General features: G+C 38.3%; 1 protein-coding gene across 1 annotated transcript in view; it reads left to right on the top strand.

The window, feature by feature from the left end:
- The window catches only part of Pspc1 (paraspeckle component 1), a gene marked incomplete at its 5' end in the record, with an annotated part of 67208 nt that overhangs the window by 10999 nt on the left and 33554 nt on the right, over positions 1 to 22655 (top strand). The window contains 3 exon segments of the mRNA XM_005406291.2: positions 4215 to 4310; positions 6169 to 6365; positions 12606 to 12690. Of these exon segments, the coding sequence (XP_005406348.2) occupies positions 4215 to 4310; positions 6169 to 6365; positions 12606 to 12690 (378 nt within the window).

The following is a 22655-nucleotide window of genomic DNA, read 5'->3' as shown; positions in this document are numbered from 1 at the left end:
CTTTGCCGCTGAGCTAAATCCCCAGCCCCTATAGGATTATTTTATAATATACACCCAAAAAGCCAAATACAGGAGAGTATAGGAGATCTGTATGCACTAGAGACCCAAAGAATCCAGCTGAGGTCCTGGAGCCCGTGGCAGTGTCTTCCACTAGTCCAGCTGAAGAACTAGAGCCCATGGCAATGTCCTCCACGAGTGCAACTGGAGGCCTAGAGCCCACAACAATGTCCCGTGCTAGTCTGTACCAAGGATCTGTGCTGGGAAGGCCCAAAGGTCAGTGGTAGAAGCTAGAAAGTCTGCACCAGCGGGATGAAGGATCTGTGCCAGCAGGCTGAAGGATCTGCACTGAAGCTAGGAAGTGATGCTCGAGGTAAGGATCAGAGCTTTCCCGAAAAGAACCACAGCATTCTCAGTTACAGTGAGAATCCAAGCTCCACCGATGATGGAAACAGCCAAGTTCATGTTAGGAAAACGGGCTTAACAAGCATCTCCAGGAGAATCAACAGTCAATAGCACACCATCTTCCCATCCAGTTCTCCCTTCATGTTGTTGGCTGTAATCCTCTGGTGGGCTTCCACAGCCAGAAGCATGTTAATTCAGTTCAGCTGGGTGTTACAAGTTGACCAGTAGTTAATCCACCACATACTATAAGTACCTTCCTGATATATTGCGTGTTTTCATGTTCCTCAGTCTCTTTGTGTTACACAGTGTGATGATCATGTTCCTCAGTCTCTTTGTGTTACACAGTGTGATGATGGTGATTGTGACTGAGCTTTACCCACTTGTTCATGTGCCAGTTTATTTACAAGTGAGAATGGCTCTTATGTAGTCTCTGCTAGCCTGGAATTTGCTGTGTAGACCGTGCTTACCTTGGACTCACAATTTTGCAGCCTTAGCTCACTAGTTTGGGAGCTACAGGTATGCACCACCATACTGGGCTACATGTGTCTGTTTTGAAATAAGAGTTGCAGGAATAGTGATAAAAACACAGGAGCAGGGGCAAAGTTTAAGTTTACGTATATATATTTTATACACTCCCTCCTCAAAGACTCTACTTCTCAAACTTTTTTTTTTTTTTTTTTGGTACTAGGAATTGAACTCAGGACCTTGTGATTGTCAGGCAGGCGCTGCACTGCTGAGCTATATCCCCTGCCCCTCATATATTTAAGTGTTATCTAGTTATCATATGTTAAAAGATTAAAATATGTTTCAGAGAACAGAAATGTCATTTTTTTGGAGACAGGGTCTTACTGTGTATTCCAGGCTGGCCTTAAACTCACTCTGTACCCCAGGCTGGCCTCAAACTTGCAGTGATTCTCTTGCTTCAGCCCCGCAAGTATTGGGATTACAGGCATGTGCCACCACACCTAGCCAAAGATGTCATATTTTCCTGTGAACTTCATCATTTTCCCTGGCTATATGTTGGTGTTTTGTTTGTTTGTTTTGTTTGTTTTGTTTTATTGAGACAGGGTCTCATTATGTTGTCTAGCTGGCCTTGAACTTGCAGTGATCCTCTTGCCTCACACCCCTCAGTGCTGAGATTGTAGGTGTGGGCCACTACGCTTGGGTTTCATACTGGTTTTTTCTTGTTATTTTTTTAGTTTTAGTTTTTTTCTGGTACTGGGAATCGAACTCACGACCTTGTGCTTGCCGGGTGAGCGCTGTGCCGCTGAGCTAAATCCCCAGCCCTACATTTCATATTGTTAATCTTGTTATTTCTGAGTATTATGTTGTATCGTCAGAGGCAAGTAATTTTGCTAAGGCTTGGAATGGTTTCCTTTTTGAAACTTTTTCTTAGTTTTCTTTGAGGGGCAGGGATGGCCTTGTGTTATTGAGCAGATACCCTCTTTCTCTGTTATTTGTGCTCAAGTGTAGCTGTCCTTATCTGGCCCTATTATCATTCTGATGTTTGTTGTCCTGCCCTGGCTTCCAGTGGATGAATGGTCCCTATAATGTATTGTCTTTATTTTGGTCCTCAGCTTCTTAGAAGTATGAAATCCCCAAGTCATTTCTTTTTAGGTTCTACTCATTTTATCTGAGGTTTGTATTAATTATATTCTGCTTCCCTACAATATTCTATACCTGCTTTTAATTCTTTTCCTAAAATGCATCCACTACCTCAGAAGTAATTTTTAAAAATCATTTTCTATCTTTTAAAAAAAAATTTTTTTTTTTTATTTTGAAGAGTAAAAGAAGGATAACCTAATGGGGGGGGGCTTACCAAATTACAGACAAAGTGGTAGGAAATTATCAATGGTTATTGTTTTACATATTGTTATCTACAAGGTAGTCTTTTCAATTAAAGATCTGAAATCTGTTAATCTCTGCATATTTGTGTGGAAAGAGAAGCTTTTGGAGTCCATAATCGCCTTCACCCTTTCAGCTCTTCTGAAGCCTCACTTGTTTTGATTGAAGTATAAATAGATTTTCCTGTTGGATACCTGAAGAGCTTAGCAAAGAAAATTTTAATATCAGTATGTTATTTATTCTATGAACTCTTCCTTCTTTCTGTTTTACTTAGGAAAATAGTGGGGAAAAGGAGAGTTTCCAGTCATATCTTTTAATATCCATTCTTTTCTCTCCCCTTAACTCCCAAACTTGCTTGTTGAACATTCTTTCTTGTATTTGCCCTCCTTCCCTTTTGCTTGGCTGGTACCTTTGAGGGCTCTTGTTTTTTTTTTTTTTTTTTTTTTGAAGACTCACTTGTTTTGACGTTTTTATTTTTTTTTTTTTTTTTTTTTTTTTTTTGAAGACTCATGTTAGGCGTTTACATTTTTTAAGAAAGACTTCCCAGGGCCGGGGATATAGCTCAGTGGCATAAGTGCCTACCTGGCAAGTGCAAGGTCCTGAGTTCTATTCCTGGTACCCCCCAAAAAGGAAAAAAATTCCAAAAAAGAAAAAAACTTCCCAAACTATACTGGGCAAATGGAAGGTAAGCAGAGATGGGTAATGCAGTTGTGAGGGATGGGAATGCTAAAGACCAAAAACATAAGGCACGGGTTGGGTGAGCATTGCATGTTTTCGTTGGCTTTTTGAGACAGGGTCTCACAGCGTATGTCAGGCTGGTCTCAAACTCACTGTGTATCTTAGCCTGGTCTCAAACTCTTGGCAATCTTCTGCCTCAGCCTTCGAAGTACTGAGATTATAGGCAGACATCACCAGCCCTGGCATACTGTTTTTATTATACTTTACGAAAGTTAACTAGAAATGCTGGGCGTTCTCTGCTGCTGCGTGGTAGCAGCTGCTGTCCGTGCTGTGCCCTGCGGCCTCCTGCCTGCTGGCCCTCAGCCCTATTGCCACCGTCTGTTTGGCTGGCGCTTGTGCCGCTGCGCTATATCCCCGGCTGCCACTGTCCATTTGGCTTGTTCCTATTTCCGTGGGTCACACGAGGCAGGTGAGGAGTTTGATGCTCGCTGGTGACATATTTCAAAAGCTAGACATAGATGCCTGGGAATTTAGTAAGGGATGAACACACTTGTTGACTACGATCAGGTTCCAGAACTCCAAATTATTGATGCTGCTTTAAGGGCATGCATATGGTTAAATTACTAGTGCTGTTTGGATCCTAGAGGTTGTTAGGGACAACACGGGACCTCATAAGGGAATTATCCCTGTGTCGTCCAGGAACTGAGACTGACTTTGAATGAACTGGGAATCTGCACTCTGGAGGAGCTGGGCCTTGACAAAGTGTAACACACAGATGGGTTTCCTTTTCAAGGATTTTTTGACAGTGCTACTTGATTATAAACAGTTGCCTAGAAATGCTGATAATAACATATTACTTGTTTGAATAAACAAGGACTTCCTTTATTGGGTACCAAGCTGTGTCATGGTAACCTGGACCTTAATAAATGAGAAAGGAGTTTGAACTAGAGTGGTCATACTGGTTTATAATTGGTGATTAATACACTCACCTCTTTGGTTTTGACATTCACCTATGTCTGGCTCAGCAGATGTATATTGACTGATTTTATGAGTACTATATTTCTGAGTTGTTGTTCTTGTTTTTTTTTGTGGTACCCGGGATCGAACTCACGACGTTGCACTTGCCAGGCAGGCGCTTATGCCACTGAGCTATACCCCCAGCCCTCTGAGATATTTCTTAAACTGACACATTTTGCAAGTATATATTTTCATTATAAAATATTTCTAGAGTACTGTTAATTCTAATGCCCATGTTAATACTTGTTAATGCCTTCATACCTCCTGTCTAGGACTCCTCGTCCAGTCATTGTGGAGCCTATGGAACAGTTTGATGATGAAGACGGCTTGCCAGAGAAGCTAATGCAGAAAACTCAGCAGTATCATAAGTAAGGTTTTATTAATAAGGATGTTTGAGATATTTTCTGTTGGCGTGTTTCTCATCACGTTTGTTAATTATTACTGGATAATAGGGTGTTCTATTTAGTTATATAGTCTCGTTTTTAGAGTTTACTGGTCTACTTGGGATGCTAAAAAATTACTATTTTTTGTATAGATAAAACAGTTTTACTGACAATAGTTTCTACTTTCATAGTGTAGTATACTTAACAGAGAAAAATGAAATCTAGAAATGTGAAAATACCTCTTCAGTTAGTATACTTTATGTATACTGTAATTTAAAAGGTTTTCAGTGTGTGGGAGCAGAGTGGTCCTACTTAAATGAGGGAGAAAGAGTCTTACAGATGACAGAAAAGGCCCATTTTCCACTTTTACCAATTGCCTTTTTCATTTAGTATTATAAAAATGTATTTACATCAGTTGCCTGGGTGTGAATCTATTGCTTTTGTAACCAGTCACTTGTGTGCCTTTGTGCCACGCAGTGCAGTTGTATAGGTAATCCCAGCTAAAGTTACCAACTATAATAGCAAGCTGAATCACAGGGCTGGCCCCTAAGCACTGGTGTACTTAGCATGTTGAACATGGCAGAGCAGAAGGAATCTGGAAAGACTGAGGGAGCAGCCATGGAGTGGGGGGAACAAGCAGCAAGCAGGCCGAGTCCTCAAGGGAAGGAGGGTCAGGAGTAAGTAACAGGTTGTACTTCATTTTAATTTCTCTTCATAATTCCATTTTTGAAAGACTTTTGTTTCTTGTTCATGAGACTCACTATTATCTTACCATTATACATGTGAACTATGGTACTCTTTTGGATTTAGGAATTAGATAACTAACTACAAGGATGTCATAAGAAGTAGAATTTCTAATAAAAGCTCTTTTTTTCTTTTTTTTTAACCCAGTACTGGGGATTGAACCTTGGGCCTTCACACTGAACTATATCCCCATCCCTGTTTCATTCTTTCCTTTGAGACAGGATCTCATTAGGTTGCCTGTGCTGGGCTCAACCTTGAGGTTCTCTTGCTGGAGTTACAGGTGCCTGGATTACAATAGAAATACAGTAAAAATTTTTGAAAATAAGATTCTTTATAATAAAAATTTTTAGAAATATAATGTTGAGCCAGGCAGGTGGTTCATGCTAGTAATCACAGCACTGGAGAGCTGAGGCAAGAGGATCACTGTGTGTTTGAGGCCATCCTAGGCAACAGTTTTAAGGCCAGCCTCAACTATATAGTGACACCCTGTGTCGCCCTCCCCCGAAAAAACCCTTCAAAATGCATATTTTGAATTTATATGGTATGCCAGACACTGGGCTGTATCCTTGAGGTATATGTAGCAGTGTACTTGAGATATATAGCAGTTAATAGACATATTTGATGCCTCATTGAATTTATAGTTTAGCAAGGGGAATGTTAAATAACAAGTGTAGTAAGTTAGACCTTTGTTTTTTGGCTCAGCCAGTTAACTTGGCACACCACAATAAATAGTAGCTACTTTTATTATTCAAAAATATACTGTAATTCCGTTTAACTTAGGTCACACTTTGATTCATATGTTCTGGAATCCCTTACGTAAGGTAGTTGGGTGAAAACCAGGAAAGCCTTACTGGGGGGAGTAACAATACAGGTTGTAGCATTAGGTTTGGGTAGGTTTGAATTCAGTTTCCATTGTGTACTATGGTAATTGGGCGTAGTGGGGATTTTCTAAAGTCTAGCAGTGTTGCTGTGAAATGAATCATCTAGGTGCCTGACAGACACCCTTGAATAGGATAAGTGCTCAATAAATGTAGTTATTGTATTATCTGTTGTTGTTCACCTTTTAAAGCATACATTTCTATGTACAATGTAAATTTAGGGAAAGAGAACAGCCACCACGTTTTGCTCAACCTGGGACATTTGAATTTGAGTATGCGTCTCGATGGAAGGCTCTTGATGAAATGGAAAAGCAGCAGCGTGAGCAGGTTGACAGAAACATCAGAGAAGCCAAAGAGAAACTGGAGGCGGAAATGGAAGCAGCTCGGCATGAACACCAGTTAATGCTAATGAGACAAGGTAAAATAGGCTTTCATTTAGAGGGGTGTGATTTTTTTTTTTTTTTTTTCCTTGAGGTTCATGTGTCTGACACGTATTACTCCTTATTTCTTTAGGAGTTTAGAAACACAGTCAGAACTATATGTGTTAGAAATGAAACTCCTGTTTCTAAGAGGATGTTAAAAATATCTGAACTCATTATTGGTTGATATGTACCAACTTGTAATACATGTTGAATATCAAATACAGGTTGAATATCAGAAATGTTTGGGACCAGAAGTGTTTCAGATTCTGAAGTCTTCGATGTCAGTTTTTGGATTCAAAATGCTCACTCACATACATTTTACCTACATGAGCAGTATTGTTGGAAGTAATTCAAGTATGTTATATTTTGCCTGTCGTAGGTATGTGATTCTTCTAGCAAAAAGAACAGCAAGTGGGCAATTTTTGGTGTAGGTTCTGTTGCCATAAAACTGTGTATCAAGATTTTATTCGCTGGAAAGATGAATTAGGACAGGTATTGGGTTGGTTTTTTTTTTGTTTTGTTTGGGTTTTTTTTGGTACGGGGAATCGAACTCAGGACCTTGCACTTGCCAGGCAGGCGCTTGTGCCGCTGAGCTATATCCCCAGCACTACGACAGGTATTGGTTATTAAAGATTATTACTACCCTCCTGAATGATAACCTGATAGAGAAGAGAAAGAGTCACTTGTGCAGGTGGATATGGGTATTTGGAAAGAGTAAATTCGTAATAGTCAACATTTTAAATACTTGATAGCATTCTTACTGAATTTATAAGAGTAGATACCTAACAATCTGGTAAGTTGCTAAAGGTATCAGAACTCATTTCTGGCCTTTCTCCCCAGCTTTTATACATATCTATCATTATTCTTTCTTTTTTTTGGTACCGGGAATTGAACTCATGACCTCAGGCTTGCCAGGCAAGTGCTTATGCCAGTGAGCTACATCCCTGGCCCCTATCATTATTCTTTCTATCACCAAACTTTTCCATTAATGTGATAGTTTTTTCTTAAAAACAGTCATCTGATTGCTATGCGTGTGTGTGCATGTGCACTGGGTTGTAACCCTGGCCCTTGGTATGCTGGGCAAGGAGGGCTCTGCCACTGAGCCCTGGTTTCTGCTTCACTCTTTAAGTTTTTTTTTTTTTTTTTTAATGTAGCATTTCCGTAAATATTTATCTGCCTTTTCTAAACTTTTTTTAATAGACTGAGTCTTTCTATATTACCTCACGCACCCTTGAGATAGGGTCTCACTTTGTAGCCCTGGGTGGCTTCAAACTCTCTGTGCTCTGCCTGCCTCGGCCTCTTGCATACAGATGTACATTAGCATACCTGGCTACCAAGGCGTTGGTTGTGTTGTGTTGTGTTTTGTTTTTTGACACAAGGCCTTGCTAAGTAGTTCAGGCTGGCCTTGACCTTGGATTCTCTTGTTGATCTTTTTGAATGCTGGGATTACTGGCACAGGCACACCGGGCTTTATGGTATACAACTGTCAGAAAGTATTAATTCTGTCATGTATTTTATTATTCTCCTCTTTCTACTACTTGATTTTTCTTGATTACTTAGCATATGCTTTTCATGCCTTTGTAATGATAAATCAGGTTATAGGAATATATTTATTACCTCTAGGAAACAACTCCTGGCACCCAAAGAAAAGATGAAGGAAATAGCTATATTTGACCCATCCTTCCTTTTCCTTCCTTGTCAAGTTTTGTTTTCTTGTCTCTTTTTTTCTCTGGACTGTCACTCTGACTTAATGTTCTTTATTTTTTGTTAATTTTTTGGGTGTTTTGAGAATGGGTCTTGTGGGATGTGGTGGCACACATCAGTAATCCCAGCACTCAGGAAACTGAGGCAGGAGGATTGCTGTGAGTTTGAGGCCAGCCTGGGGTGCATAGTGAGAACCTGTCTCACAAAAGCGGAGGTGGGGAGCGGCTCTCGCTATATAGTTCAGGCTGGCGTTGAACTCACTATGTAGCTTAGACTGGCCTCAAACTCATGGCAATCCCACCTCAGCTTCTCAAGTGCTGGGATTACAGGTATGCACCACCATACCTGCCTGTTTCTCCCTTTTTTTTTTTTGTACCAGGAATTGTTTTTCCCTTTTTTAAATAACTGATAAAATGTTTTAGTATCTTCTAGCATTAAGAGTTTTTATGGAGAAGTCTGAAGTAAGCTTGAATTTTGCTTACTTCGCCCTTGGACTTCGCTATATTCTTTCTGTGTTGGTATTAAAAATATATTTTATAGACTATAATATTTCAACTTTTCCTTGACTAGATAAGGCCTTTTTGTATCTGTAGATTGAAAACTTTTTCTAGGAAGGCTTCTTGGGTAAGAAAGAATACATTCATTATTTATGATAGGCACAATATTAAACAAAATAGTTTCTCACAGTCTAGCAAGTCAAACTTAAATGAGTTTATCTTCCAAATTATAGTGTGTAATTTTATGTTCTCTTGACATTTGTTAGATAAGCATTTTACAATATTTGATATTGTAGTAACTAATGCTGTAGGTGATGTCTTCACATATATGGGCGTCTTTGGATTACTCCTAAATATTTCTTAGTGTGATTTCCTATATTGAAGAATGGAAGCATGCTCAAATTGCAGTAGTCTCTGTTTACTTGAGGGGAATATGTTCCAAGGAAGCCTGAAACCAGGGACAGTAGTTAACAAATCCTGTATATGAGGAGTGACTGAAAACCATGAAGAAAGTATAAATAAAAAATATTACATTAAAAGATACATTACCATTAATCCCACTTAAAATATTTCCTCTTGTTTGAAACACACCATTTGTTCTTGCCACTTTCTGAAGCAGTTCTGGAAGTCCTTTTTCACGAGTCTCTTTTAGGAAGTGTGGTCCAAAATACTGTGAGTGTGGCTGCTGAGCCTAATCTAAAGGAAAGGCAAACCTGTGAAAACGTTACACTGTGTCCTCTCATCCACTTTATTTACCTGTTCTGGCACATGTGACTACAGGCCTTCCCCCAAATCAAAATGACCATAAAAGGTAAACATTTTGAATCAATTAAGGACACTGAGGCAGCCACCACAGTGCAGCTAAAGACATGGAAAGACTTGTGAAACTGCTTTAGTAAGTGGGAAGAATGATGGGGTAAGTGTGTTCGAAGCAGCAGGGAGCGGGATTAACCCATGAAGACATTAAAGATGGTACCGTAATTCATATTTTTTACTACCAGACAGCTTCAGTTCGAATGTGTTACATTCCTGCTCACTTAAACCGCTGGTGGTATATGCACGACTGTCCCATTGGGTGTCTTGGGATATTCTTGTGTGTTCCGCTAGTGGTTCAAGCTGTTAATAAGGTTATAATGGCAGTGTGTCTTTTTTTTGTTTGTTTTTCTCCAGTACCGGGAATCGAACTCATGACCTTGCACTTACCAGGCAGGCGCTGTGCCGCTGAGCTAAATCCCCAGCCCCAGTGTGTCTTTTTTTAAAGTCAGATTTTATTGGTATATTTCAGATATATATAATGATCACATTCATCATAGAGAATTTGTACTTGCACATGATATAACTTGCTTTTTTTCCCCATTCCCCTGCCCTCTCTTCAGCCTCTTCCCTATTTACAAAAGCTTTGTTTCCATGTGGCAGTGTGTCTTTCACTGTATTTTTTTGTGGGGGGGTCTTTTTGAGACAGGGTCTCGCTCTGCAGTTCAGGCTGGCTTTGAGCTCATTTTGTAGTGCAGGCTGGTCTTGAACTCGTAACCATCATCCTGCCTCAGCCTCCTGAGTGCTGAGATTACAGGCGTGCGCCAGGACGCCTGGCTTGGTACTGTTTTTTAAATTTTTGGTTTTTCTTCGGTTCTCTGAGGCAGGGTCTCGCTATGTATTTGTTGACCTTGAGCTCACTATATATTCCAGGCTGGCCTTGAACTTGCAGTAATACTATTTTCTAAGTTTTGGGATTATAGGCATGTGTCCCCACACTGGCTATTGTTTATAACTTTGAGCTTTTCATTTATGTTTTGGTACTGGAGATCACACCCAGGGATTCTGTACTACTCAGCTATATCCCCAGACCACCTTCTTTTTTTTTTAAGTAGTGTTTTACTAAGTTGCTTAATTTGGGTTTGAGTTTGTGAACTTCTTGCCTGAGCCTCCCAGTGTTGAGGTCATAGGTGTGTACCACTAAACCCCACTGACTGTGAGCTAATTATACTGATGTTACAGATGAGAAAATATGATCAAAGAAGTTAAAGTCAATTATCTCAAATAGTTCAGCTTGAAAATACAGTTGTCAGAAAAAAGATAATGTATTCCTATTTCTTTTCATGAAAGAGAATGTACACAATTTTGCATTTTTTTATTTTAGGATAGCGCATGGTAGGTACCTATTCCTTGATTAGAACCAGCTTGCCTGCAAAACAAACCGTGGATAAAAGTATTGTAGGACATGCCAGGCATGGTGCTGCAAGCTTGTAGTCCCAGCGCTTGGGAGGTTGAGGCCGGAGAATTGTCGCCAGTTCGAGGCCAGCCTGAACTGCATAGACCCTGTCTCAAAAACACCAACCCCCCTCCCCGTAGAACAATCCCCCCAAACATTCCAGTACATATTAGATTGAGTTTCTTGGTTTATCAGTGTAGGGCACTTCTACTTGCCGAAGCACTTCCTTTTGTTAATGAAAGTACATTACATATTTCAGATCTCTAATACATTTCTCCAGCTGAAATTATGATGTGATGATTGTGTGGTATTTACACAGTGGGAAGCATTTGGGGGACTTCAAAATTAAATACAGATGCTTTGTCTAAATCACTGGAGATGTTATTAGAATTGGTCTGAGATACTTAAGTAATTTCTCTACAAGCACATGATCAGAATCACCAGGTTTCTGCTTCATACACCAAGCAAACCCTTTTGAGCAGAGTCCCACTATGTGTGTTTTTATTTTCAGTTTCCTGGTAACCAGGTTTGGGACACAATTCAGAAGTATGTAGCTATGAAATGGAGATTTATCTGTGTTTCCCTTTTTTTTTTTTTTTTTTTTTTCCTGTGTTTCCCTATTGAACCTTGTAATAGCTGGACGGCTGGGGTAAATTTATAATCTAGTTGATTTTCATTCTCTTTGTATACTTTACATTTCAGTCTATTTTTAATCTGAAATGAAAAAATGTTTCTGTTGTTAGGGATTTAATTGAGATAGTTTATGAAATTTTTTTGCATATTTCAGGTAACATGATGAATTTTAATACTTTAGTTTACTTATATGAACATGAAATTTTATGATATTCCAGAGCTTTTTTGTTAGTTTCACAGTTTATCTGCTACTTCTTAGATAGATATGCAGGACACATATACTTTTATCTTAGTCTGGAATGCTTGTTTTTTGTTTTTGTGGTGCTGGATATGGAATGCCTGGCCTTGTGCCTGTTAGATACTTGCTCAACCACTGGGCTGGGCCCCAATCCTGATTCCATTTTTGATACAACAAGAATTGATGATAGTGGGAATACAGTTTTTGGAAGTTTGAAACAGTTTTGTTAACATCAAGGTGGGATGTTGTCTGAGTTTTACGCAGGGATCTGTTTCATTATTTCTACCTTCTGTCTGGTGGTATTTATTTATTTATTTATTTATTTTTTATTTCATTTCTGTTACTGGGAATCAAACTCATGACCTCCTGCTTGCCAGGCAGGCGCTGTGCCGCTGAGCTAAATCCCTAGCCCCTATTTTTGCTTTTTTAAGACAGGGTCTCCCTCTGTATTTTGGGCTGGCCTTGAACTTATTGTGTATCCAAGGCTGGCCTCAAATTCTCCATTGATCCTCCTGCCTCAGCAGCCTCCTGGGTGCTGGGACTACAGGTGTGTACCACCTCGTCCAGCGTAAGTGCCCTTTGCTGGTGTTTCCCATGGCATCTTTTTTGACTTTGTGTTTGCTGCTAAAAATATTGTAATTTTGAGGCAGTAAATGAAAATATGTTAATATAGTTATCATTTATTTTGTTTTTAATAAATTTCAGACCTTAAGTCAGAAATTATCTATTCCAGATTCTAAGCATAAAGATGAATTTTCTTACTGTATAGATATGAAGGAACATGCCCAGAAAGGATACTAGTTTGAATAATTACCTAGATTAACAGAGCAACAATAGAAGTTAGGTGATGAATATGAAGTTACTAAATATGTTGTAAGGAACAGAGAATCTGTGTTTACTGATATAAAAGCTGAAAGAGAAATTAAAGATGTTAATGTATAGTAAATATTTTTAGATCTAATGAGACGTCAGGAAGAACTCAGACGCTTGGAAGAACTCAGAAACCAAGAGCTGCAAAAACGGAAACAAATACAACTTAGGTAAGAGAACATCATTGTATTATAAATATGAATATATATGTGCATGTATACAGTGTTCATTGTGTGTGTTACTAATAACAGTCTTACTACCCATTAGAAGCAAGTGATACGAATGGGGGAAAAAAAGAAAATTGCTTATTTTTAATACATGTAGAGGATTACTTTATATTCAAGTATAATTTATTGTTATTTTTGGGACTTTTTAGGTGGTGAAGGATACTTTGCGAATACTTTAATGTTAAATAAAGGGCATAGGCAGTATCACATGTAATTTATTGTAAGAATGTTCACTGATTTACTAGAACATTTTTTGTAGAAAACAGGGTTTTGACTTGCTATTAGCTTCTATCTTCTCTTTCTTTTATTCTTCCATTTTTTGGTACTAGTAATTTTAATCCAAGATGACCTTTCTGAACGAATTACATCGCCACCTCTTTAAAAGCATTTTGTAGGGCCAGAAATGTAACTCAGTAGTATAGCAACTGCCTGGCAACTATGAGGCTGTGAGTTCAATTCCTGGTACCAAAACAAAAAACAAAAACAAAAGATTTTTTATGTTGAGTCAAGGTCTTGCTGAATTGCCCACGCTGGGCTCAAATTTTTGACCGTCCTGCCTCAGCCTCCTCAGCTGGGATTTCAAGTGTGTACCATCACACCTGGCTTTCTATCTATTTTTGAAGTGACTGTAACCCTACTGTTAATATGTGTGCGTTTTAATGCTATTGATAGTTGTTTAAAAAGGTTTCTGAAAGAAGTCTGATGGAAAGGGTATGGGTATTTGAAAATCAGCACTACAAAAATCACCATGATTATTCACTTAAGATCTTTTATATTAACTAAGGAAGTTTAGGGGAGTAGTTGGATCCAGGAGGTATATAAAATGATACCATTTTTCTTTGTTCCTAAAATTTTTTTTGTGATACATAATGGGATAAATACTACTCTTCTGGTTGCCAAGTACCTTAAAGAAATGGTGCGATAGGTGCAGCAAACTTAGAAATTTTGATTGTAATTAGTACTCATTTACTATTCTCACTACCAAAAAATTTTGTTTTTATTTTTTGGTCCCGGGAATCGAACTCAGGACCTTGTGCTTGCCAGGCAGGCACTTATGCCACTGAGCTATATCCCTGGCCCAGAAATTTTGATTTTGAAAGTGCTGTTAAAGTAGTAAGTACTTGTGGTAAGAAGTAAGGTGTTCATGAGACAGAAAAAGTAAAGGAGAAAGTGAAAAACGGAATGAGGCTTCTCTGCACTGCAGATAGGTGATACTCTGTATTTTAATGTATTTTTCCAACCTCCTTTGTGTACCTCATTATATCGATGTATATATATTTCTATTTTGGGACTATTCTGATTTTATGTGACCTTACTTCTTAACCACAAGTACTTACCTTACTTCTTACCACAAGTACTTACTACTTTAACAGCACTTTCAAAATCAAAATTTCTGGGCCAGGGGTATAGCTCAGTGGCATAAAATCAGACGTGACAGTCCCAAATTGTACTCATTACCACCTGCAGAATTATTAGAAATGCAGTCTCAAAATTCCCTCTAAAACTACTGGCTCAGATGCTGTGGCAGCAGAGGTGAGTAGATTGTGAGAACCACAGGTATACAACTCTTTCTCACTTCTTTTCATCTAAACATGTTTATATCACTTCTGCTTGTACAAAGAAAGAGAAACAACCTCTCCCCCAGGGTGAACCTTACTGGAATCCAACTTTTTCCTCATATTTTATTTATTTTATTTTTTAAATTTTAATTTAAAGAGAGTAGTAAATGATACAAAAACAAACAAAAAATAGAACAATAGCAGCATATCAGTATCACAAACATGAACAAACCAAAACAAGAACATTTAAAGTGATAAAGGGTTTCAAGACATAATAATATGAATTAACAGTGGTTGTTATATTGCATATTGCTATCCTCAACTATGTTGCTCAGATTACCAGATGTACGAATGGAAGACTGTTGAAACCATTAGAAAGAATAAGCAAATATTTATCAGATAAAACATTAGAGATAATACAGAGTTTCACTAAACAAGATGGTAGGGATTCACTATGGTAATTCCATTGCATATTGTTACCTTCAAATCCAAAGAATTGCATTTACTACAAGGTATCATTGAAATACAGTGAATATTTAAATTTTAAAAATGTAATAAACAGTAAAAGACACACTGCCATTTATCTCCCTCAAAATACACTACCTTGCTTCAAACACACTTATTTCATTGTTTCTGGCACTTTTTGGGAGGCGGGGGACCGGAAATCTAACTTTGCACCTTGTACTTGCCAAACAGGCGCTGTGCCACTGAACTTGTCCGCGGCCTATTCCTGGCACTTTTTGAAGTGCTTTTGGAAGGCTTTTATGCCATCACAAGATGTGATAAAAAATAGATGGGTGTTAGTGCTGTTGATTGTCACTTGATCTTAACCAAAAGGCCAAGAAACAGGCCAGGCAGTCTGAGGCAGAAGAATTGCCATGAGTTGAAGGCCAGCCTGGGCTACATAGTCAGTTCAGGACCAGCCTGAAATGTATAGTGAGACCTTGTCTCAAACAAATAAAAAAGGCTGTGAAGTGATGCTGAGTGCCATCTAATGAAAAGACTGGCTTGTAAAAACATTAGGATGTGTCTTCATTCCCCTTATTCACACTCTGGCACTTGTTACTTCTGACTCTTGCCCAAAGTTAGAGTGACCATGAAAGGTAAATATTTAAAAGCAGTTCCCACAACAGTGGAACTAAAGACCGTGACAGAGGATTTGCAGAACTGCTTCAGAAAGTGGCAAGAATGATGGGATAAGTGTGTATGAAATGAAGGGGAGTAATTTTGAGGGCGATTAATGGTAATGTGTCTTTTACTGTAATACAGTTTTAAAGATCACTGTAGTTTTTTAAAAATTAATTGTATTAGTACATTTGAAATATAAGTAATGGTCACATTCATCATGATAGGAAATTTGTACCTGTACATAACATATTTTGATTAGCCTGGAAAGGTAACACACACCTATAATTCCAGCATTTGGGAGGCTGAGGCAGGAGAATTGCTGCAGGTTTGAGGCCAGCCTGGACAACGTAGCATTACTTTATCTCCAAAAGAAAGACTTACTCTTTTTCACCAACCACCTCTCTTCTTCTACTCTTCCTCTACTTATTTACAAAAGTTTGGTTTCCATATTTTTGTCCCACACTTCACCTTCCCATTTGAGCAATTTCTTCCTATTTACTGATTGGTAGGGGTTGGATTTTTTTGTTACGGGTTCTCACTATGTAGTTTGGGCTGATCTTGAACTCACTATGTAATCCAGACCGGCCTACATTATCCTCCTGCCTTTGCCTCCTTGAGTGCTGGGTCACCATGTCTGGCCAGTCACTGTGATTTTTGATCAAACCTGGTAAATGCAAAAGGAAGAAAGGAGATAGAAATGCTCTGATAAGCATATACTAGTGTAATAATTATTACTGATGGATGCTAATGTTGGTGGGCAAAAACGTGAGAAACAGTGTTTTACACAGTCTTAAATTTGTATTAAGTACCAACGGATATAGCAAATATATGCTGGGAGTGATGGCACACATCTATAATCCTTGCACTATTGGAGCCTGAGGCAGGGGATCATAAGTTTAAGCCCTTACTGGGCAATTCAGTGACCCTGTCTCAAAATTTAGAAAAATTAATATTTTTAAAGACAGGGTCTCACTGTGTAGTTCAGGTTGGCCTCAAACTCAGGCAGTCCTCTTGCCTCAGTTTCTTGAGTTCTGGCATTATAGGCCTGGGCCAACACACCTGGCTTAAAAAAAAAAAAAATTAAGGAAAATTTGTTGGGAAATAAGGTTGGGGAATAGGAATAGCTCCTGAGACACTGGAGGGCTCCCAAATGGTTTGCCAATGAGCCCACTTCTCTGAGAAAATTTTATAGAGCGAAGTTAGGAGGTTGGTACAATGTGGGTCAAAACTATTATCAACCAATACAGTGATAAGTATATATAGACCCTTGGCTAAAATTGACCCAGTAGCAGCAAGGGCATTTGGATGACATCATTAACCTCTGCCGATAATCTGTGGTTTTAGTCTTGTCTTTAGTCTTGGTTTCAGTAGTACTACTCCTAGTAGTAGTTTTAGTGTTGGTGTGAAAGGATGGCCCACCCAAATAAGATAATGGTTCATTTATATGGGACATCTGTAGCACTAATTTCAAGCTTCTGTTTATCTCTTAGGGAAGTATGCAAATCTATCTGTGGTGATTTTAATCTTCAGATAGGCCTCCACCCACAGGTCCCATGTGTTTTCATCTTCTGCACTGAGACTGGAGGGCATAGGTCTGTCTGATTACCTGTAATGTTTCTACCTAACAGCTGTCTATAATATTCCCCCCTCTGAAGAGGTACCCCTTGCTGTGGTTAGAGAAGTGTTTTATCTACATGGTTTGAGCTGAGAAAGGTTGGTGTAAGGGCAGCTGCAGTTGGATTTCTCCAGAGAACTAATCTAGTTGGCCTTGGACAGAAGTCATATTGCAATTTAGCAGTTGTGAGCTTCCTTCACAAGGTCAGTCTGGTGGATCCTAGTTTTAGGAGTCTGGCAATGTGTTGTTGGTTCCATTTGCATGATCACTTGGAGTTTGGCAGCCTCTAAGCAAGAATAAACAAATTTGCCAAGAAATTAAAGCATATATAATCAAAGCATGAGCTCCAGAAACTAAAGGCAGGTCAGGGAAAGAGCTGTGCCCAGAAACTGCTCTTAGGGGACTGGAATAGCAGTTGTAACCTCTTGACTCTTATACCTTTCTGCTGTTGGAGGTTATCTGTAAGTCTGGTTTTTTTGTCATAAGCCCCTAGTTTTAGCTGTAAAAAGATGGAGAGTTTGGTGGGTGTTTTTTTTTTTTTTTTTTATGGTTCTAGGAATCAAATTCAGGACCTTGTGCTTGCCAGGTAGGCGCTTGTGCCACTGAGCTATATCCCCGGCCCAGTTTGGTGGTTTTGAAGGACAATTTTAGTTAAGGAATTTTAAAGCTCTGTTGGAGGTTTTATAACTTCTGCCTTAGTTTTTTAGCCTCACTGAACCCTAACAGTGGTCAGTTCCCTGTGTAATGAGAAACTACCCTAAGGAGACAGCGACTGGAGCCTCTTTTTATATTTAGCTTTCATTACTGTGATATTGTTTTCATACATCATTTGTTACACTTTCCTGCTGAGTGTTTAAAATGAGACTTGTGTTAATCAAAATTAACCTCTTACTGTGTATCACGGTCAGTTAAGTCTCCTCAGACTTAACTCAGATTTGAAATCATGTACAGAGCCCTCAGCCCCCATACCCGGGTAAAATTTTTAAAAGAATGTTTTTAAAGGACTGTAGCTCAGTGTATAGCTCAGTAACTCGGTGTAATGGCCTTAGGTTCAATTTTTAGTATTGTCAAAAAAAAAAAAAAAAGCAAATTGGAGAAACCTATCAGACACCATCATGGCAAAGTATTAAATTTCCTATTACTCATAGTAAAAAAATAAGCATGCAGCCCCTACCTCATGAATACTGTTTAGTGAGGAGTGTTCAATACCATTTCTGTGGAATTCCTGCCAAATAGTATGAAAAAATAGAATTCATGAGAAAGCATCAGACAATCCCAAATTAAAGAACATTCTACAAAATACTGTTTTCTTTTTTGGTATCAGAAACTGAACTCAGGACTTGTGCTTTCCAGGCAGGCACTGTGCCACTGAGCTATCTCCCTGGCCCCAAAATACTGTTTTCTTTTAAAAACTGTGAGGAACAAAAAGCTGTGAGAAAGACTGAGCTATTATAAGCTGGAGGAGCATAAGAAACAGTGCAGGTAGGGTTCTGATAAGGTCCTGGACCAGATGAACATTAGTGGGGAAATTAAAATTTCAATAAGGTGTGTAGTTATTCATAATATTTTACCAGTGTTTATTAATCTTTTTCATAATTTTATGTTCTAACATGTTACATGGTAATATGAGTGGGAGATGGATGGGTGTACATAGGAAATTTATACTGTTTTTTTCCAAACTTTCTATAAGGTGTGTATGTCGGGAGGAACCCCAGTACCTTAAGTGTGGATAATGTGAGGAACAAAAGACACAAGTTCTGGCCTCATAGTAATAAGTGAGGCAGAAACTAGGTAAAACGATCGGGTCATTAAAAGAGATGCTCAGGAATAGTATGGTGTACTTAGGGAATTTGTAGTATAAACTCGGCAATTTGATTACAGCCAGAATCCTGGGAATAACTAAGTTTGTGACACAAGGTATCCCTGTAATTTAATGTAGTCACAGACTGGAATACTGATTGCTTGATATGATAAATATTCTTTGTACGTTTTTTTGCATTATGTAATCCTTTTTTTTTTTTGCGGTACCAGGGATCAAACTCACGACCTTGCACTTGCCAGGCAAGCGCTTATGCCACTGAGCTATATCCCCAGCCCCTGCATTATGTAATCTTAATAAGCAAGTGCATCAGATTCCATTTAAAATTAACACGACTGGATATTAATGAAGATATGTCACCTGGGTGTGGTAGTCTACATGTGTAATCCTTGCACTCAGGAGGTTGAGTCAGTGAGTTCAAGGCCAGCCTAAAGTACCTCATGAGACCTTTCTAAACAAAACATAAGTGTTAACCTCAACAATGAGGTGATAATTTGTTGGGTAACTTTCATGTTTGGCTAAATAGTAGTAAATGGAGACGTCGGGAAATTTGTTACAAACTTAACAGGGAACTACTTATGAGATGAATTGTAAGGCTTTTAAGAAATGTGACACCTTGTCTTACAGTTAAGTAGTTTTACAACATTTAAAAAGAAAGAGAAAAATTTGGTCAAACAAATGTGACACATTGTCTTTTTTTTTTTTTTTTTTTTGGTTTTTCTCCGGTACCAGGAACCGAACTCACGACCTTGCGCTTGCCAGGCAAGCGCTTTGCCGCTGAGCTAAATCCCCAGCCCCTCACATTGTCTTATAATTGAGTAATTTTACAACATTAAAAACAAAGAAAAAATTTTGGTCAAACAAATGTGACACATTGTCTTATAATTGAGTACTTTTACATTTAAAAAGAAAGAAAAAAATTTGGTCGACCAATTTCTTTTTATTTTTATGTTTTTAGGTAATTGGCATTGAACACAGGGCCTTTACACTGTGCGACATAGGCAGCAGCTTTGTATTTTTCATTTTGAGAGAGAGTATCATTAAATTGCTCAGGCCTGGCTTGAATTTTCAATCCTCCTGTCTCAACCTCCCAAACAGCTGGGATTACAGGCATGTCCCCCAATACCAGGCCCAATTTTAAATCTATATCTTGAGGACAATCAAATGAAAAAAACTACAGCAGTTAAGTTAAAAAGATTTATCTAGCTGGGGCAGCTTTGATTGTTAAGCCAAATAATGTGGACTTTTCCTTGCTGTTTTACCATAGTAGAAGACAGAACAAACTGATTTACAAAAGTATATTTTGAGAGAAGTTGAAGGATTTGTTCAGAGTGCATACCTTTTTGGTTTTACTTTCAATGCTATTAATACTTAGTTTTTTATGGGTCACTAAATTCTCAGAGGCTGTGACAGTATAGAAAGAAGACCAAGGTAAGAGACTAGAGGACCACATTCTACCTTTAACATTTTCTTCATTCCTTCTCGCCATCACTTCCTTATGGATCTGCCTGTCACCTTTCTGAAGTCCTTCAGATGTTACTGAAAATGCTTCTATGCTTTGGGTTCTCTTGTCATATATATAGCGCTGAAAATATTGGGCAATGTAGCTGTATCTAGTAGGCATCATAACTTAATGTCTTGGTCCTCTCTGTTCTTAAAAAATTATATAAACATATGAGATGTGAAAATAGAATGCTTCAAATTAAAACAAATTATAAACTTAAAATTTGTAAAATTCAAATTGAAAGATGTTAACATAATACCATGCAAACATTGGTTATGTGAAAATTAAAAGTGCTTCATTAGTATAAAACAGAATAGACTTCAGGATAAAGAATCTACCTGAGATAAAGAAATACACTTCATCGTGACCAGTACACCACAACCTACGGCAAGTGTGAATGTGTGTGCGCCTCAGGGTGGAGCCTGAAAGTGTGTGGAGCAAAAACTAATGGAACTGAACTGAAGAACAGATGGAGCCATCGCGAGCTCAGGTCCTAGCACCTCTCGTTAGGTGAGCGTTTAGGGAAAAATCAACCTATAAAGAGCACATGTAAATGACACCATCAGCTTGCGTAATCCTGTGGCATTCACAGAACATAACACCCTACAACTGTGAAATACAAGTTATTTTTTTAATGGGAAAAATGTAAAACAAAATTTCACAACAAGATGATAGAATAACAATAGTTAATACATTGCATATTATCTTTAAAGTACTCAGAGTACAAGATATGGACATAAAAAATTCTCCAATCGATAGAAGCACAAACCTTCCTTTTCTGTGAATTAAGAAACACTAATAGTAAAACTAAATTGCATTTTTTTAATCTCTTTTCCCTTCCTTTCCCTTCCTTTCCCTTCCCCCATCGTACTTGCTTTGTCCTTTGAAAAGTTTCTTCTCATTTCACAATATCTGTTGTACATTTTAGACCTTATTTACTCGTTCAGTTTCTCACACCAGGGAAGCAATATGATGTTCACACATGTGAGTCTGATTTATTTCACTAACGAATATGGTCTCAAGTTGCATCCATTTACATATAAAAGTCTCAAGTTCATCCTTCTTTATGGCTGAGTAGTAGTACTCCATTGTATAAAAAGATCACATTTTTTTATCCATTCCTTGGTTGATGGCCATTTGGGTTGTTTGTAAGGTTTAACTATTACAGATTGTTCTGCTATAAACATGGGTGTGCGTATATCATTGTGGTGTGATGTTTTTAATTCTACTTGGAAGATACTGAGAAGGGGAATAGCTAGTTCAAATGAAACCTCTAATCTTAGCTTTTTGAGGAATCTCCATACTGATTTCCATGGTGGTTGCACTTGTCTACACTCGCACCGACAATGGACAAGGGTTCCTTTTTGCCCCACAGCACCTCTAGCATTTGTTACTGATTGATTTTTTTTTTTTTTTTTTTATGCTGGCCATTTTTTCTGAAGTGAGCTGGAATCTCAGTGTTGTTTTAATTTGCATCTCTCAAATGACCAGTGATGCTGAACATTTTTAAATATATTTACTTGCTGTTTGTATTCTTCACCTGAGAAGTGTATATTCATCTCAGACGGCCTTTTTTTTTTTTTTTTTAGTTCTTTGTATGTTTCCCATAGTAATCTTCTGTCTGCAGGACAACTGGCAAACATTTTTTCCTCACATGTGAATTGTCTCTTCACTCTGCTGGTGGTTTCTTTTCCTGTGCAAAAGCTTTTTAATAAAATGAGATCCAAGTTGTTGATTCTTTTTTTTAGTTCCTGTACAGTCAGGGTTTTATTCATGAAGTCTTTGCCTATACCAAGAGTTTTACCTGTTCTATCTTGCAGCAGATTGAATGTTTGTGGTCTAATATTTAGATATTGGAAAGGAGGACTGATTAAATATCAGTCACACACATACCACACCATCAGTGCCGCCATTGCCATCAGTATTTGGAAGTGGAAGTAACAAAGTTCTCTGGTCTAAAATGGCTCCTTAAGCAGCTTTAAGAATACCTAAAAATGTTACCAGGAAATTGTTGCGACTTGAAAACTTTAAAGAAGCAACACCTTGAGCTTTTATATTCTCGGATTTTAAAATCAAGGAGTCCATAATGCAAAAGCAAGAACCATTGTTAAGAGTCCCTGAAAAACAAAGACACGAGGACAAGGAGTGAATATCAAACATGGCTTAGGTGTGAGGCGTGTGAATGAGAAACCTTAAACACATCCTGCTTTGCCTACATGGAGGCCTAAAATAGTCATATTCCAGATAAGGACAAGAAGCTCAAAATTCAGACAGAAGACCCAA

Source organism: Chinchilla lanigera, unplaced genomic scaffold (genome assembly GCF_000276665.1).
Source record: "Chinchilla lanigera isolate Chin_1 unplaced genomic scaffold, ChiLan1.0 scaffold00096, whole genome shotgun sequence".
NCBI lineage: Eukaryota > Metazoa > Chordata > Mammalia > Rodentia > Chinchillidae > Chinchilla > Chinchilla lanigera.
Note: the sequence above shows the minus strand (reverse complement) of the source record. Positions and strands in the feature narration are given on the sequence as shown.